Source organism: Phaseolus vulgaris, chromosome 6 (assembly GCF_000499845.2).
Source record: "Phaseolus vulgaris cultivar G19833 chromosome 6, P. vulgaris v2.0, whole genome shotgun sequence".
Lineage (NCBI taxonomy): Eukaryota > Viridiplantae > Streptophyta > Magnoliopsida > Fabales > Fabaceae > Phaseolus > Phaseolus vulgaris.
In genome coordinates, this window is record NC_023754.2 from 23909476 (window position 1) to 23924597 (window position 15122).

The 15122-nt window shown below is 32.4% G+C and overlaps 1 protein-coding gene across 1 annotated transcript; it reads right to left on the bottom strand.

The window, feature by feature from the left end:
• Positions 1–550: 550 nt before the first annotated feature.
• LOC137832053 (protein ROOT HAIR DEFECTIVE 3 homolog 2) lies at positions 551–14195 on the bottom strand. The gene is made up of 22 exons (XM_068640026.1): positions 13765–14195; positions 13249–13315; positions 13024–13126; positions 12349–12419; positions 11761–11824; positions 11614–11679; positions 11475–11522; positions 11321–11383; positions 11184–11240; positions 10723–10881; positions 10581–10649; positions 10409–10500; positions 9759–9837; positions 7167–7332; positions 5158–5282; positions 4798–5060; positions 4376–4472; positions 4066–4236; positions 3875–3979; positions 1905–1999; positions 1688–1784; positions 551–1083 (listed from the first exon to the last, which is right to left on the bottom strand). The coding sequence occupies exons 1-22, from the start codon at positions 13913–13915 to the stop codon at positions 802–804; spliced, it is 2490 nt and encodes an 829-aa protein (XP_068496127.1). The 5' UTR covers positions 13916–14195; the 3' UTR covers positions 551–801.
• Positions 14196–15122: the final 927 nt, after the last annotated feature.

The window sequence follows — 15122 nt, forward strand, 5'->3', positions numbered from 1 at the left end:
ATACTTCAATTGAAAAATTACATGCACAAACTATAACGCACTCATCGACTACATGAATTTTTATAATTAAATCATCTTATATTTTAATAAAATAAATGATTTTTCCGTAGTGTTCTACCAACAAAATATGATAATATTATGCTATTTAAACTTTTTTAAATGTTCTGATTTTTTCAATATATTTAACATTATACTAACTAAACAAATAACTTAAGTGATTGCCAACAAATTAACTTATTGTCAACACACTGTATTACATTATACTTTTAATTTTAAAATATATTAAATAATAAACAAAAATAAATTATCAACTTCATAGAATTACTTCTCGTGCCTCCACGAGTAATTAAACATTTTAAAATTTAAAGTAAGACCATTTAAGATACTCGTGTTGTGCAATTGTATTAATTTGTTCCTCCTATTTCTTGTATACAATTTTCGGGGAAAAGCAAACGCTGTTGTGGAAAAATAGTGAGCCTTTGCTACGAAAATGGATTTTCTGCAAAACACAAGAGTCAGTTTCATCAGAAACATTTCAACGTTCGTAAAATTTTAAGGAAAACTAGTTTATAATGTTATTCCATCGCAATTGAACTGAAGATAATGTTCTGTAGTTGCAGAACCCAAATAGGGGTCCTTCATACTACAATAAGATAATTTACACGTTAAAGTGAACAGTAAAATATAGATGTAAAATAGAGATCGGGAGTAGTAATACAAAACTGATCTGGGAAGTCACCCTAACTGGTGCATTTCTATTCTGATGCCAATCGCCTCCAAATCAAATTGTCACGAATTCTGTCATGAAAAGTCAGCTTGTGGAGCGATTGTTCTTCTCCTCTGAGACAAATTTGTAGTTGAGTATTCATTATCATCATTGGATGAGCCAACACTAGATACATTGGAAATTGAGCTTGATACTGAATCAGGTTTGTGCACTTGATTTCTGAATATCTGTGTCTGAGAAGCTGAGCCTTGAGATTCCTCAGGGGTTTGATTCCCCTGAGCTTCTTCGGCAAGACGCTTAATAAGGTTCATAACTGTGGGAAGAAACCTTGATGAAATGGATAGTAGTCCAGGCAGCTGCAAACATTATAGCCATAACGTTAACAAAACTCAGAATGCTAGTCACCTTTGTAGCTGACATCATTCAGCCATCTCTTCTATTTATCATTGTTTCTCTTAAGATAACATTCAGACAAAGCTAACCAAGACAAATAATAAATTTTGAACTAATAAATCCTATTCGTTAATAAATTACCAGACTTTGTTTTGGTCCCTTAAAAAAATATTGACCCTAATAAAAAATTTATTGTTTTTTATATTAAAAACGGTTTAGAGAATGCTTTAAACAGTGAAATAAAGTGATTTAAATAGTGTTTCTAAGATAAAAATAAAATAAATAAAAATTTATAAGGAACAAAAAAGTTAAAAAAAAAGTGTATATATAATATATATATATATATATATATATATATATATATATTAGGGACCATATACAAAATGTGATAATTTATCAAGGACCAATAAAAAATTTATATTTAGTGGAAATAATAACTTTTACATTATGTAATTTAAAACAATGGCAATGGGCCTAACTAGTGCGTGTGTACGTGTAAACATATCATGATTGTTAGAGTCATATTCTTGGACAGAAAAATGATCACATAATCTCCACTATACTCACAGTGCCATGTCGAAACTCTCCAGCTATATCCATTTGTACCCAGATAGCCTTTCCAAGTAGATAGGCAACAAATATAAACATCAGGTAGAGAGGATTTCTGTTTTACATACAAGTCAGCAAATGTAATCATTAAACTGCAGGAAAAAAGGTCCAATGAAACAGAATAATGTAAATAACAAATAATTCAAAGTTAAATATTTTAAAAAGTGATATTTACTTTAGTAGCATCATAAACTCATTAAAACCAAGTATGACCAATGCCATTATTGCCCACGGAGGAGGTAACCAATTGTTACTCCGCTTGAAGGCCTCCTGAATACACACCAAGAAAGAAAAAGAAATAATACCTTTGTTAGTATGTCTGAAGTTAGATAAATGTTCAAGACAAAGATAAAGGACAAAAAAGATTTTCATAGAATCTGCCTCTGGGTAAAACTAAAGCACCAAAAATAGTAGAAAAATAGAAGCTGCGTAAAAGTAAACCTTGGAGCAAACGCCATTTGTGATAATTCTTTCTAATAAATCCTACCAAGAAATACTCTCACTAAACTGGTTTTATCATGCAAATGAGGCAACTGAAGCAGGACAAAACCAGGCCACAGCAAATGGATGCAGAAGAATTGAGGTTCGAGATTAGCATTCTAAAAGCCAGACTGGATTAACATTATTTTTAGTTCGAACGTTACTTTGTTCAAACACAGTTCATCTTAAAATTTAGCTGGCAAAGGTTGAACCAATTAAACACGAGCTAGAGCCTGGAGGTCTTGGCTGTTGAATCTCAGTTTGGTTTTCAAACATCACTCAAGACAGACATGATGATTAACATGACTGACTGCTATTCATCCATATAAAATTTCATTCAGAAATTTATATAACTGCAAGGCTTTCAAAATAAGTTCTGCGTCATAGTTTTTTACTCAATCCAGTATGCAAGGTTACATATTACAATACAAGATCCCCCATCAAGCCAAACAAACAGTCAAGGACACAGTAATTGCCTTGTCCGAGCTGCGTCCATATTAAAAGTGTCATTTATCTTATTTCAGTATCTGAGCTTTCATAAATTGAGGTTATTGTGAATTTAATAGTATAACAATATTATAAAATATATTATTATTTGTTTAGCTACGTTTTGTTTTTACAATGCCTTGAAAATGAAATACAATCATAATAATGTAGAATGAGGGAGAGTGTGTTTTATTTGAATAAAAAAACTCAGTTTGTATTTATAAAGCCCAAAGAAGTGGTGCTTGTCCCTTTTTATGAGACTCCAACCATAATGTTTCTTGCATTTATTATTTCAATCTAAAATACCCTAAATTAAAACAGAGCTTATGCTGGCAAACAATTAGGAGAGAGACAGAAATGAGTGTTAATGATAAGGGTAGCTTTCATAAAAAATTTAGAACAAATTTATAGATATTAACTAAATTAAATTTTTTTATTCTAATAAATTAAGTAATAGTCTTGTAAATAGGAAGGGAGAAAGTTATATGTTTTATAGTATTTGGTTGAAATAAAAGGATGACACCTAGGCAAATATATCAACAAGGCAAAAACAAGTAAACTCCAACATGGCAGCAAATTAGATCATATTTCAAAACTTACATTATAAATAGATCATTCTGTCCACCCAAAAGCCATTTTATACAAGATTGTGAATTGCATATTCATTGACATCCATCCCTCTTTCTCAATGCATATACACACACGCATTAAGGTCAATCAGGTGGTAAATATTTGATAACCAGCTAACTTTATGGAACTACCCCAGGATTTTGTTTATATTGTTAGGAAACAACAATTCGAAAAGCTAAGGTTTTTTTATTTAAAGCACACTAACAGTTTTACATCTACCACACCTTTCATGCAATGCAAGAGCCTTCTGAACTAGAAGCATGGAGAATGCATATCCGACTCTACTTTGCCTTGAAACTTGACTTTATTTTAGAAAAATAGAAATGGCATGTATTAAACTTTTCAAACCACTTAATGGTACAAGCTCTAATACCATGTCAATGATCAATTGTACCAAAAACCCGAGTTGTCAAAAAAAAGGTTAGGGCATCAAAAGAGTTTTTTACCTCAAACATATACTGCAGATAAGTTGGCTAAAAATGCTGAAAATTTTGACTAACAACAGGAAAACAGAACAAGTAGACAGGAATATATTAAATATGATTTTACCTGAGCCGAAATAGCTTGAGTAACTGTATACTCAGTTTCTCCCAGGAATTGTCTCCACAAAGCCTTGCACTGCATTGGAGTGATAAGCACATCCTCTGGGGAAACCTACATTTTATATAGATTCTCAAATATGATACTTTTACTATAACATTAACACAAGAAATCAGGAACCACAAATCCCTATATACTACCTCCTCCCATGTGCTTGAAGCCAAAGTATCCACAGAAGCTTCCCTAGTTATTAATTGTGAAGATGTTGAAGCACTAGTTTTATCTATTAGAGATGAATGAAGTACGCTTCCAATACGATCTGGCTTCTCATCCAGGCGTATAGCAGCCATATCTGATAGAAGCTTCAGGGACTGATACATGGCAGCAGAAGTTACTTCAGAATGTGCCAAAAAAGAGGAGAAATTTCCAATATAATTTTATGTATGAGCCAAAAAAATTTATAATTTCATGTATGAGACAAAATTTTATCATTGATCTTGCTATCAATACCGCAGAGCGAGCATCTCTTGTAATAGCTCTAATATCTTCCTTCCCAGTCCAAACTCTAGGTAGTGAATCATTATCATGATTGAATACTGTAGAGAACCTGAAAATTATTACGGAGTCAGAAATCAGTAAGCCACCAAACTAATCCAAAATCTAAACTAATCCAAAATCTGAACATCTGTCGGGAAAAGTTCTCTTTCTTTCATCATAAAATAATAAAAATGTACAAATAGCCTAGAATGCATCCTCCAATACATCAATGAAATACAAAAGAAGCAGTGTATCATGTCATCTTTCAATCCTTACAACTCACGAGTTCCAGAACATTGATATTCAATAGTCAATCAAGTTTTATACACATTTTACAATTTAAACCCAAATTTCACCAAATAAATGACGTGATATGATATTTAAAACGCAGTTACCTATCTTTCATGCGTATCAAAATCTTTCCAGCTTCTTCTCTTGCTTTATTTTCCACCACTTTTCTTGCGTACTCCCTTAAATTTTGTTCCATTCGTTCAACTGTTTCTTCATCCAGCTCAAAACCAGCAATAGAAGCCGAAAATTCGGATGCAGCAGCTTCGGTCTCACGTTTAAATAGTTCTCTTACTGAAAGCCAGGTGTCCTTTCCATCTGATTCAAAGAGGGACTCCACTGGCTTAGTCAATGCTTTGGTCAATTTTGTCTGCATAAGATACTTTTATTTTAGTGTCTGATAGAAATAGTAGGCATTAAGAAAACATAACCCAGCTCAACCACTGTTATAGAAATGACAATATTACCTCAAAATTAGTTGTTATCTCGGACAATTTTGCAATGCGCACAGATGAAGCATGTGAATCAATATCACGACGAAGTTTGTCTCGCACTTTTGAAGCACCCCAATTAGCATGTCTTACAGCAGCATCTGGGAAGTGCACATATTATTAAACAATCAACAAATAGGAGTGGGAGTTTCAGTGATTATACAAAAAGCATTTAAATGATGACCAAAAAGATATAGTTATTCCACTTCAAGTATATCTATATATGAGAAAACAAAATTCTAAAGAGAGTCAACAGAAACTGCTGAGTTTAGGGGGAGGGAAAGGGAGAAAATAAAGACGAAGGGAGATAGGATAGAATTGCTAAATTGAAATTGATGACTATGCTGTACTTGGATTATGAAAAATATCTATCTATATCTTTAAAAGCTATTTTCTCTTCCCCTCTTCTGAATAGTAGCCTGCAGTCAACTATAGGCACGGTCTGCTCTGTTTTCTTTTCTTAGTACACACACACACATATATATATATAGTATTTATCTCTAATCTCTCAGTAATTCAATTGAACCAAACAAAAATAGATTATCTCAAAACCACTTCTTACTTACATAACATATCCAAACAAAAAACTTATATCCATAATTGATATTATTCAAATAATCTATCTTTCCCTACTAACACAGACCCACAAATAAGATAAATCTATGATGCACAGATATGATACGAGTATTTGATACGACACGTATCAGATCAGATATGGCGATTCGTCCTATCTTTAAAAATATAGGATATGATACGTTCATATACATTTGAAGTACATATCTATGCATATATATACATGTATAAATATATATAATTCCCACAATAAAATAAATATAACTATTACTTTTTCAAAAGCTATATTAAAAGTGAAAATCGTTGTTAAATATTATCTAAATGCATATATAAATAGTGAGTGAGAATTGTTTATATCTACATTTGTTGTCATATTGCTTGTATTTTAATTATGTGGTACTCATACATCAAATCCTGAAAATTATTTCATGGAATAAATCACAAAAATTATATATTTTATGTATGTTTAATGTTTAGAATAATATAAAAATAAAAATGATGACAGTTATAATACTAAAAAGAAAAAAAATGATTATAAGAAAATATTTTGATTGTTAACTTATATATATTAGTGGAATGTTATAGCTATTTTAAGAAAAAGGGGTAGTGTGGGATCTTGGGACGTGTTGTCTTATTCAGCATGGGCAATAAAGTCTTCTACTGTATCAAGGTTTAACATAAAGGACAATGCATATTCATAAAACAGGATCATTAGTTGCACACCAATAAGCAACAGTAAGCACTCTTTCTACGTATATTAAGCACTATTTATTTATCCCATTGATGCGCGGATACGCTCATCAGGCTAGCATATCCGTGTCATCGAAGACATATCTGATACAGATATGTTCAAGTATGCATCCTTTGAAGCATTCGCTTCTTCTCCTTAACTAAATCTAAGTCATTTAAATATGCTCTTGACAAAGCCAACCTAAAAAATTCACTCCATTAACTTAATAAACACACATAACCATAGTAATATACATTCTCAGAAGCACTATTTCATTTTCCCCTGATCCTTTCTGAAAGCAGTCACCCTTATATTTTGTTAAAACTATGGATTGAAAGTAAGATTTCGTATTATACTCAATAAAATTATCATATTTCTTTCACACGCAGAAGTACTTGCAAATTGATGTCATGTAAAGCTTAGCAGAATACGATCGAAATCCTACCAGATACTAGTGATTCTCATCAATTTTCTTTACTTTTCAAATATCCACATCCATGCAAGTCTTAAGTGGGAAAGTAAAAAAATCAAGGCAGAAATGAAAGCATGATAACTAATATAAATTCAGAAGAAATGGAAAGTCAAGCTAGCATTGGGACCCCAATTTTCAGGTAATTTTGAAACATGCATATAAAGTCAGAGACAGTTGTACATGCTATGAAGAATTGAATCAGAATATTACCAGCAGCTCCGTTGTCAAATTCAAGCATAATAGTTTGAGTCCAAGTACGAACAGATGAAGCAAACCCCTCTCCGTTGTTTAGTGATTGGTCCAGTTTCGTCTTAAAATCATCTAGAGCTTTAGAGTGTATATGCTCTAGCAATGTTGTATAAGCAGGATACACGAGCTGAAAAGTTGCCACCAATAAAAAAAACATTACAGGAGTTTTATGTACAAACACACACTCTTCAGAAGTCAGTATCAGTAATACTTCAGTTCAGTACTCGGTGGTTTTAGGATTTAGGGTTTTGTGCAGAGCAGTATGAATAAAAATATAGGGAGTGGGATGATATTGTAGCTTTAAATGGATCAATTATTATAGTAAACAATATTGAATATTCGTACAGGTTTATTGGTACAACTAAAGTAGAGTAATGTTTAAGAACTCAAGTATCATTTTCTATTGTTATAATTACAGAAATAGGGACCATATATTTATAATTACAGATATTTATGATCAGACATATCAACATGATATCTATATTATAGTGACATTTACTATTCGTTCTAGTATAGTATCATAATTTTATCATTAAAACATCACAAGTTGACCAAATTACAAAAGATGGTGTCAAATTAAAAAAAAAAATCTATCTAGTTTGGATTGTTAGTCATGTCAGTTAGGTAAACACATTTGTCAGTCCTTTTCTAATAGCACTAATAAACAAGTTTTGTCTCCTTTGTCCTAAGTTCACTCTGATATTTGGGGTCCTTCTCGTACTATTACTCTTTTTGGTTTTAAATATTCTGTTTCATTTATAGGTAATTATTCAATATTTACTTGGATTTGGTTGATGAAAAATTGATCAAAGTTGCTTTCTATTTACAATGAAATCAAAACACTATTTACTATATCCATACGCGTTTTTCATGGTAAAATGTATGTGAATACATGTCTTACCATTTCTAGGAGTTCATGTCATCCAATGGTATTCTTCATCAGACTTCATATTCTCATACCCCTCAACAGAATGGGATCGTTGAACACAAAAATAGACATCTTAAAGAAACCACTTGGACCCTTCTTGACAGTCATGTTCCTCATCATTTTTTAGGAGAAGTTATCCTAATATCATGTTATCTCATTAATCCGATGTCATCAATCGTTCTTAATGATGAAGTACATACTTGTCCTTTCTCCTTTTTACCCTCTATACAACCTTCCACTATGTTCATTTTGTTCCACATATTGTACATAACCTCACACACATGTTTTGTACATATTCTTATAATAAGAAATATAATGATCTTTTTCATATTATTAGTGACATTTATAATTTATTCTAGTATCATTTCTTTATTATTAGAGGGTATCAAATCTCCTCTATTAATCACATGTATTATCGTAGAGATACAAGGTTTCAGCTTAATGATTATCTTTTTCTTATAGTTCAACATCTATGTTGCTAAGATATCTAAATGAAGTTTGACGACAGCTCTTGGATGGGGTTACAGGATGGCCTTTAGAAGTACAAAACATTTTAAAAGTTCAATGATGTGCCACCTAAAAGCAGGAGAAGGCAGGGATTTTTATTGATACAGCGATATAAATTATCCCTAAGCCTACCTGGAAAATAAAGCTTTTAGGAGAGTTGGCCATCGAAATAGTATAAAAGCCTCTATGAACAAAGGATCAAGAGTTTCAACCATGCCACCCTATTTTTTATAACTAAAATAAACTTCAACAATCAACTTAAAGATATAGAGAGAGTGCCGAAGCTTTATCTAAGCATCAAGTGTCCCAAAGACCTTTGCAGGAAGAATGTTAAAGAAGAAATATAAGCAATACCTGGGACCTGACTTAACAATTTGGGCTTTTATCAGAAAACAATGGAGGTAAAGGCTTAAAATCTCTTAATTATATTAATGTAAAAGGAAAACATACATATGTGTACATATATACACATATACAAAGAAAGTGAGGTAGAGTAGAGAATATAAAAGACGCCTCACAGAATTCTTTCTCTTATTTTGTGTTTTAAGTGAAAATATAGTTTGGAAAACAGTGACCCATTTATTCTTATGTCATTGAGAGCCCCTTGGATCAATCTGTTTGCAGTTCTTGGTCAAAGTACAATACATTCTACATTGTTGAATTTCACAAGATTTGGTAGGTTTCTTCAAGAATAAGTTCAAAATTGTGTTAGTGGAGATTATGTTGTTGAAGCAGAAGACCCAAAGTTTCAAGGGTATCATCCATTTGCCCCAACATTGTCTATGGGGCAGGATTTGGTTTAGAGCCTTTGTTTGGTGCTCTGCTCAAAGCTTGTTTCCAAGTAGTAGTCATATTTCTATGCAGAGATTAGTAAATATAATTATAGTTTCAAGTCACTTTAGCTCAGTCTTCAATGTTCAATATTGTATTTCTAAAGGCATTATAATCTTCCACCCATCCGTACTTCACTTCCCCTTCCCCACCCCAAAAAGAAAAATTCTTTAGGTACGCTTCAGGTTTTCTGGAGGATTAAGTTTATTACAACAGCACATGGCAGCTTTATCAAAATTCAAAATAAAATAAGAAACAAATAATTAAAGCACAGCCAGAAGCCTTACATCCAAAGCCTTCGTTTCCAATTGCTTTCGTTTTGCATTTCTCACAGATTCATCAAAGAAGATTGCCTCCTCATCATATCTGTTGAAAACAAGATATTATCAGCATATAAAAAGAAAGATTGAAACCTTAGGATACAATTGAATAATATAAACTAATGAAAAACTAACTACTACCCCCATGAGTTGCACTGGTGAGTAAAACACGTTTAAAGAAATGCATATTTTTAAAACTTTTAATTTATTTACAAATACAATTTTGATAAAATAATACTTTCTTTTAAAATGCTGATAAATTAAAAGAATCATAATACTGAGAGTAAGAAATTGAATGAACGAATATATTTTGTTATCTTATGTTAAATGTTCAAATGGAAGAAAAATCAACAGTTAGTGTTGTTATTAAAAGAAAAATGATCAAATCAAAGTTCAGGGTAGGAAAAACTCAGTTATGTATATAAGATTTATTCTTATGCATTAATACCTAATATATATATATATATATATATATAAGATTTGTATAAATATATATATATATATATATAATTAAATATTTAATCATGAAAAAATAACTGTTGATTTGAAATTTGTAGTTACTGAACACAGATTTTTCTTGAACTTAAATTAAAAGTCCACCGGCATCTGGAACTTACTGTGAAAGCCTGGCATCAATAATGGAGCTCAGCTTTTCCCCAAAACCTCGTACTGGACCTAATTGAACAGCTTCTTCCAATTCCAACCAACCCTACGCCAAATTCAAACATGAGATTATTTGCTCTAAAAATAGCTGAAGCAACTTACAATAAAAAGGAAATGGATAAGCACCTTATCAGAGTGTAGTTGGTTAAGTTTTTCTTCAGCAATTTCTTCACAACGCACAGTCGCAACCATTACCTGTTAAATGACAAATTGAATAAAAATACAAACAATTGTTTCATCCCATCCTAAAAATAACCTAATAGGAAACCTTGTGAGCTGGAAGATCAAGATCCTTGTTTTCCCGTATGACTTTCCATATTTGCTGTGCACTAATAGAAAATGCAGAAGCAGGAACGACACCACGCCTATCACCAGCCAAACCTCCAGGTGATATAGAATGAAAGAAACGTTGCCGTAATTGAGCAACCTGTATGAATAAGTGTAACTCTATGATCCACATCAAATCCGAGTGTAATTACAGCTGTAAAAGAATCTTATTATACTACACTTTAACACTGAGATAAGGAAAGAACCCAAAATGGAAAGGCTTCATGTACAAAAGTTTCCAAATTTTCATTACTTGCTAAAACACTGATGCAGAAAACTATCAACCAAAAGAACTAGGTCTAAAAGCAATTGAATTTTAGAAATTAGAAATCACTCCAGAACAGGGAAAAAAGTATCCTAGCACAAATTCGAAAAGTGATGCACTGTCTATTGAAAGGGTACCTCCTCGTTGAACTTATCCTCCTTGTCCTCAAAACTTGACAAAGCAGTAACTTCCACCTTCATTTGAAGATTCATTAATCATAATAATATATACATAAACAGTTGACACGTGAAAAGGGGAGATAGATAGAACTTACATTAAAAAATTCACTTAGAGGAGTATGTTGATGGGCTTGTGGTTTTCTAACGCTATCCCAAATCTGAGGAATTCACATCATGGTAAGCACCGATGATGAAGAAAAACAATAAACCACAACAAAGAAAAAGTCAGATATTAAATGGGAAACACACCTTCTGAATATCTTCTCTTAGAATAGGCTCCAAATGTTCAAGTGGGGTCTGCATAGACAGCCAGAAACATGAAAAACATTGAATAGTAAAATACTATAAAAAAGGGTACGTTCTCAAAAAAGGACCCATGATTTTAGACCTTTGTTTTATCACGTATAACAAAAAGCAATGTCGTTTTCCGGGGACTGAATAATCGCATCATAACCTGCAAATACAAGAAGTATCAAAGTGTGAAAACTCAACTTTTGAATACCCAACCACAGGTAAATCCATGGCTAAAAACTACCTGAAAAACTGTTTTCAAAAGAGGTTTATTGGCCGCTTGTTCTCTACCAATGTCATGACACCACCTGTGAATAAAACAAAATCTTCAAAAGTTGTCCAAAGTGGATTGAATGTTTGCACAAATTTTACTGTAAGCTCTCATGAACCATGAAACAGAGTTCTCTTTTACTTTCTGATAAAATCCGAATAAAATACAGAAATAAAAAAGAATTGAGACGACACAGATATAGAAAATGAAAAAAAGGTTATGCACCTTTTGCACCCAAACATATTATAATTCATCCTATACTCACTGACATATAATGTGAATGATCTAACTACCAGATGTCAGGTGGACAATAAGAAAGGTTATCTTAAAACGCAAGTTACTAGAACAAACAGGCGAAACACCAAGATAGACAGAAAGAATTGAAATTCCGCGTAAACTTCAGTTAAGCAATGCAGCTTGTACGGACTGGACAAACATGTTGAATGTAAAGTTGTTAAGAAACTTTTAAATAGTCAAGCATAATGCATTACTTCAATGATTGCCCCATAATCTGATTCATTCAATCATTTAGATGGCAATAATTTAGAGCTAAAAACATACATGTTTATCAGAACAATATCTGATACTGCCAAAGCAAAAAGAGCACTCTGTTTCTCGAAAGCAGTGTCATCCTGAAAGTTATATTCAAAAACGAAAGCAGTGAGCCAATAATAGTGAGTTCTGATGCACATACAACAAATAAAGATAACAGGAACATTTTTCAGTAAAATAAAGCAACAACTGTTTTATGAGGCACTGATATAGCTTACAGTTCAAAATATCAACCAAAGATATGGTCAGGGCAATTTGGTGTTTATACATTAAATTTTCATTTATAAACAAAACAGTAAAAGAAAGCATCTTGCAAAACAATTAAAATAGATTTCAATTACCAACTAGGTTTGTCACAAAATAACCTTTGACAGTTAGGGGAAAAAGAAACTACAAAAATGAATTTGAAAGAAAACATTGCAGCAAAACCAAAGTCAACAGTCAACAGGATGCACAGGTTAAGAAATTATAGTATTTTCGTAGTATATAATATCAGGTCATTCTTATCAGATGCTCTAAAGGCGACGGCCTAAAATGACAAACTAATCAAACTGGTGTGATCATTACACTTTTTATACAGACAAAAAAATGACTTGTGTAAAAAATAACAACCAGAATAGCCCTATCCCACTAGGTGATAGAAAATAACAGAAAATGAAAAAAAGATAATGCGGAATTTATTACCTCGCCCCTCTCCCTTCCATCAGTGCCCTCCAAATCCATAGCAATTGTGCTTGGCTCAATCCCGACACATTTGGCAATCCAGATGCCCTTGGTCGTTTGAGATCTGCAACAATACGATGCTCAATTAGATGCTGGCCATAAACTAGAACATGACAGACAGCAAGAATGTCAGAGACATTCAGTTTTAAGCACCCAAAACAACAGCTCAGTAATTTCAGAACAAACCTTCCCCTGAAAGCATCCATCTCCCTGAAACTTGTGTGGAAAAGATGATTCATTAACGTGCTCTTCCCTGCACACAAGAAAAACATAATACTAAATCACACAAGTCCACTAGAGAGAGAGAACCTAAAGCTAAAAAGAAACTGCACTCGATTGATAACCAAAACCGGTTAAAACTACAAAATCAGAAACGGACATGCATGGCAATAGCAACTCCAATAATAAGAATTATATACTTCTTTCCGCTATAACTATAACATGTTATCTTTCTCCTAATCCACGAATGCATCACATCTCAGTCTCACTTTCAAGTTCCAAAACAAGTCACGTCAATCAATCGTCAAAATAAATATAAACCTAATCACTAACTACAACACTCCACTTCAGAGCAGACATAGACTCACAAATCACGCTAATATAAATCGATCCAAGCTCAACAGCGACAAAAGAACAACAGCACAAGTTCGGCGGAAGTAAATCAAGAATTCGGAACGAGCAAAGGGAAGGATCGAGACGCACCGCTACTCTGCGGTCCCATGATGGCGACGACGGCGTAGGAGAGGCCGCATGAGGCAAGGTTGACAGTCTTGATGAAGTTGTCAAGGCCGGCGACGTTGAACTCGCCGTCTCCGTCAATGAGTTGCGTGGAGCAGGAACCGTCGTTGGCCATGCCTCGGCGGAGAGTTGAAGCGAAGAGAAATCAGAGAATTGACGAACAGATTGCGTTGGATCTCTGATTCGCTTCGCTTTTCTTTCAGTGCAGATTCTTTGATTGCGGTGTGGGCTTGCTACTCTGCATTCGCCTAAAGACGGAAAAGAATGAACAGAAGAAACAAGTCTTGTTGGCTTCTGTTTGACGTGCGTCTAATGACACGTGCCACTCGCACCCAATCAAGCTACCTAATCATTTTCGCTTTTGTTTCAAATTTTAAATTAATCAAAACAAACAATCCACAGCATTCTCTCTCATTGTTTAAATCTTGGAAAACCCATCACGTGATAATTCACCGCTTCAATCAAACTCATAAAATTTAATAAATTTAATAAATCTTTAATACGTCTCTTGTTACCTTTGATACATGGATCTTAATTAGTGTTAATTTTATGCAATCTATGACGTCGTGATACATAAGCTAAGTTGGATGTATCAACTTCAGTGCTTAATTTTGTTGGAAGAAATAAGTCACTTACCAATTCTAAAAAAGCAGTTCTCTTTTTCAAGATTTATTTCTTTAATTACTAATCACGACTTATCTAAATCATTAAACTAAAGGAAATAAATAATGGAAAAATTTATATTTTCAAAATTAATTAATTCCTCCTCAATCTTTTCAAACTTGAGCTATTTTGTTTTTTTTTTCTTCGTCTTGCTTTTTTTTATCATTTTAAGTTTTTTTCTTGATTATTGTTTCATTTTATTCTTCTTCTTTGTTTTTTTCTTCATTTTAATTCTAATTTTGCCTATAAATGAGTTTTGATGTTTTGTGATGGAAGTGGGTTTCAATCTTTTCATCCCAAATTAAAAATTCATCTTTATATAGATATACATTTCTTCTTCTATATTAATGTATAGAATTTAAGTATAATTCATTGTTAAATTTGCTTGATGAAATTAAATTTATTCTCAATTACATATTATAATTTTATTTTGTCTTTAATCGATTTCTAATATTATGAAATGTTTTTATATTTAGTCATATGTGATATTTAATTCATCATACTCGTAAGTGATATTGTATATTTAAATCTAATACAAACTTGTATTATGATAAATTCTAAATGACTCTATTGTCATTTTAAAAAAACTGATTTTAAGTATAACTCAATATTGCAAAAAAAAAAAAACGTATTATAGTGATTTTGTAAAAAAATTAAGG

Bases quoted from the DNA above. Each gene is read 5' to 3' on its own strand.
- LOC137832053 (XM_068640026.1), bottom strand. From the start codon at position 13,915: ATGGCCAACGACGGTTCCTGCTCCACGCAACTCATTGACGGAGACGGC. The intron at 13,127-13,248 runs GTTTGTTCTGAA...GTATTGTTGCAG, and splicing joins ATGGATGCTTTCAGGGGAAG to ATCTCAAACGACCAAGGGCA. The intron at 12,420-13,023 runs GTAATAAATTCC...TATAACTTTCAG, and splicing joins ATGGAAGGGAGAGGGGCGAG to GATGACACTGCTTTCGAGAA.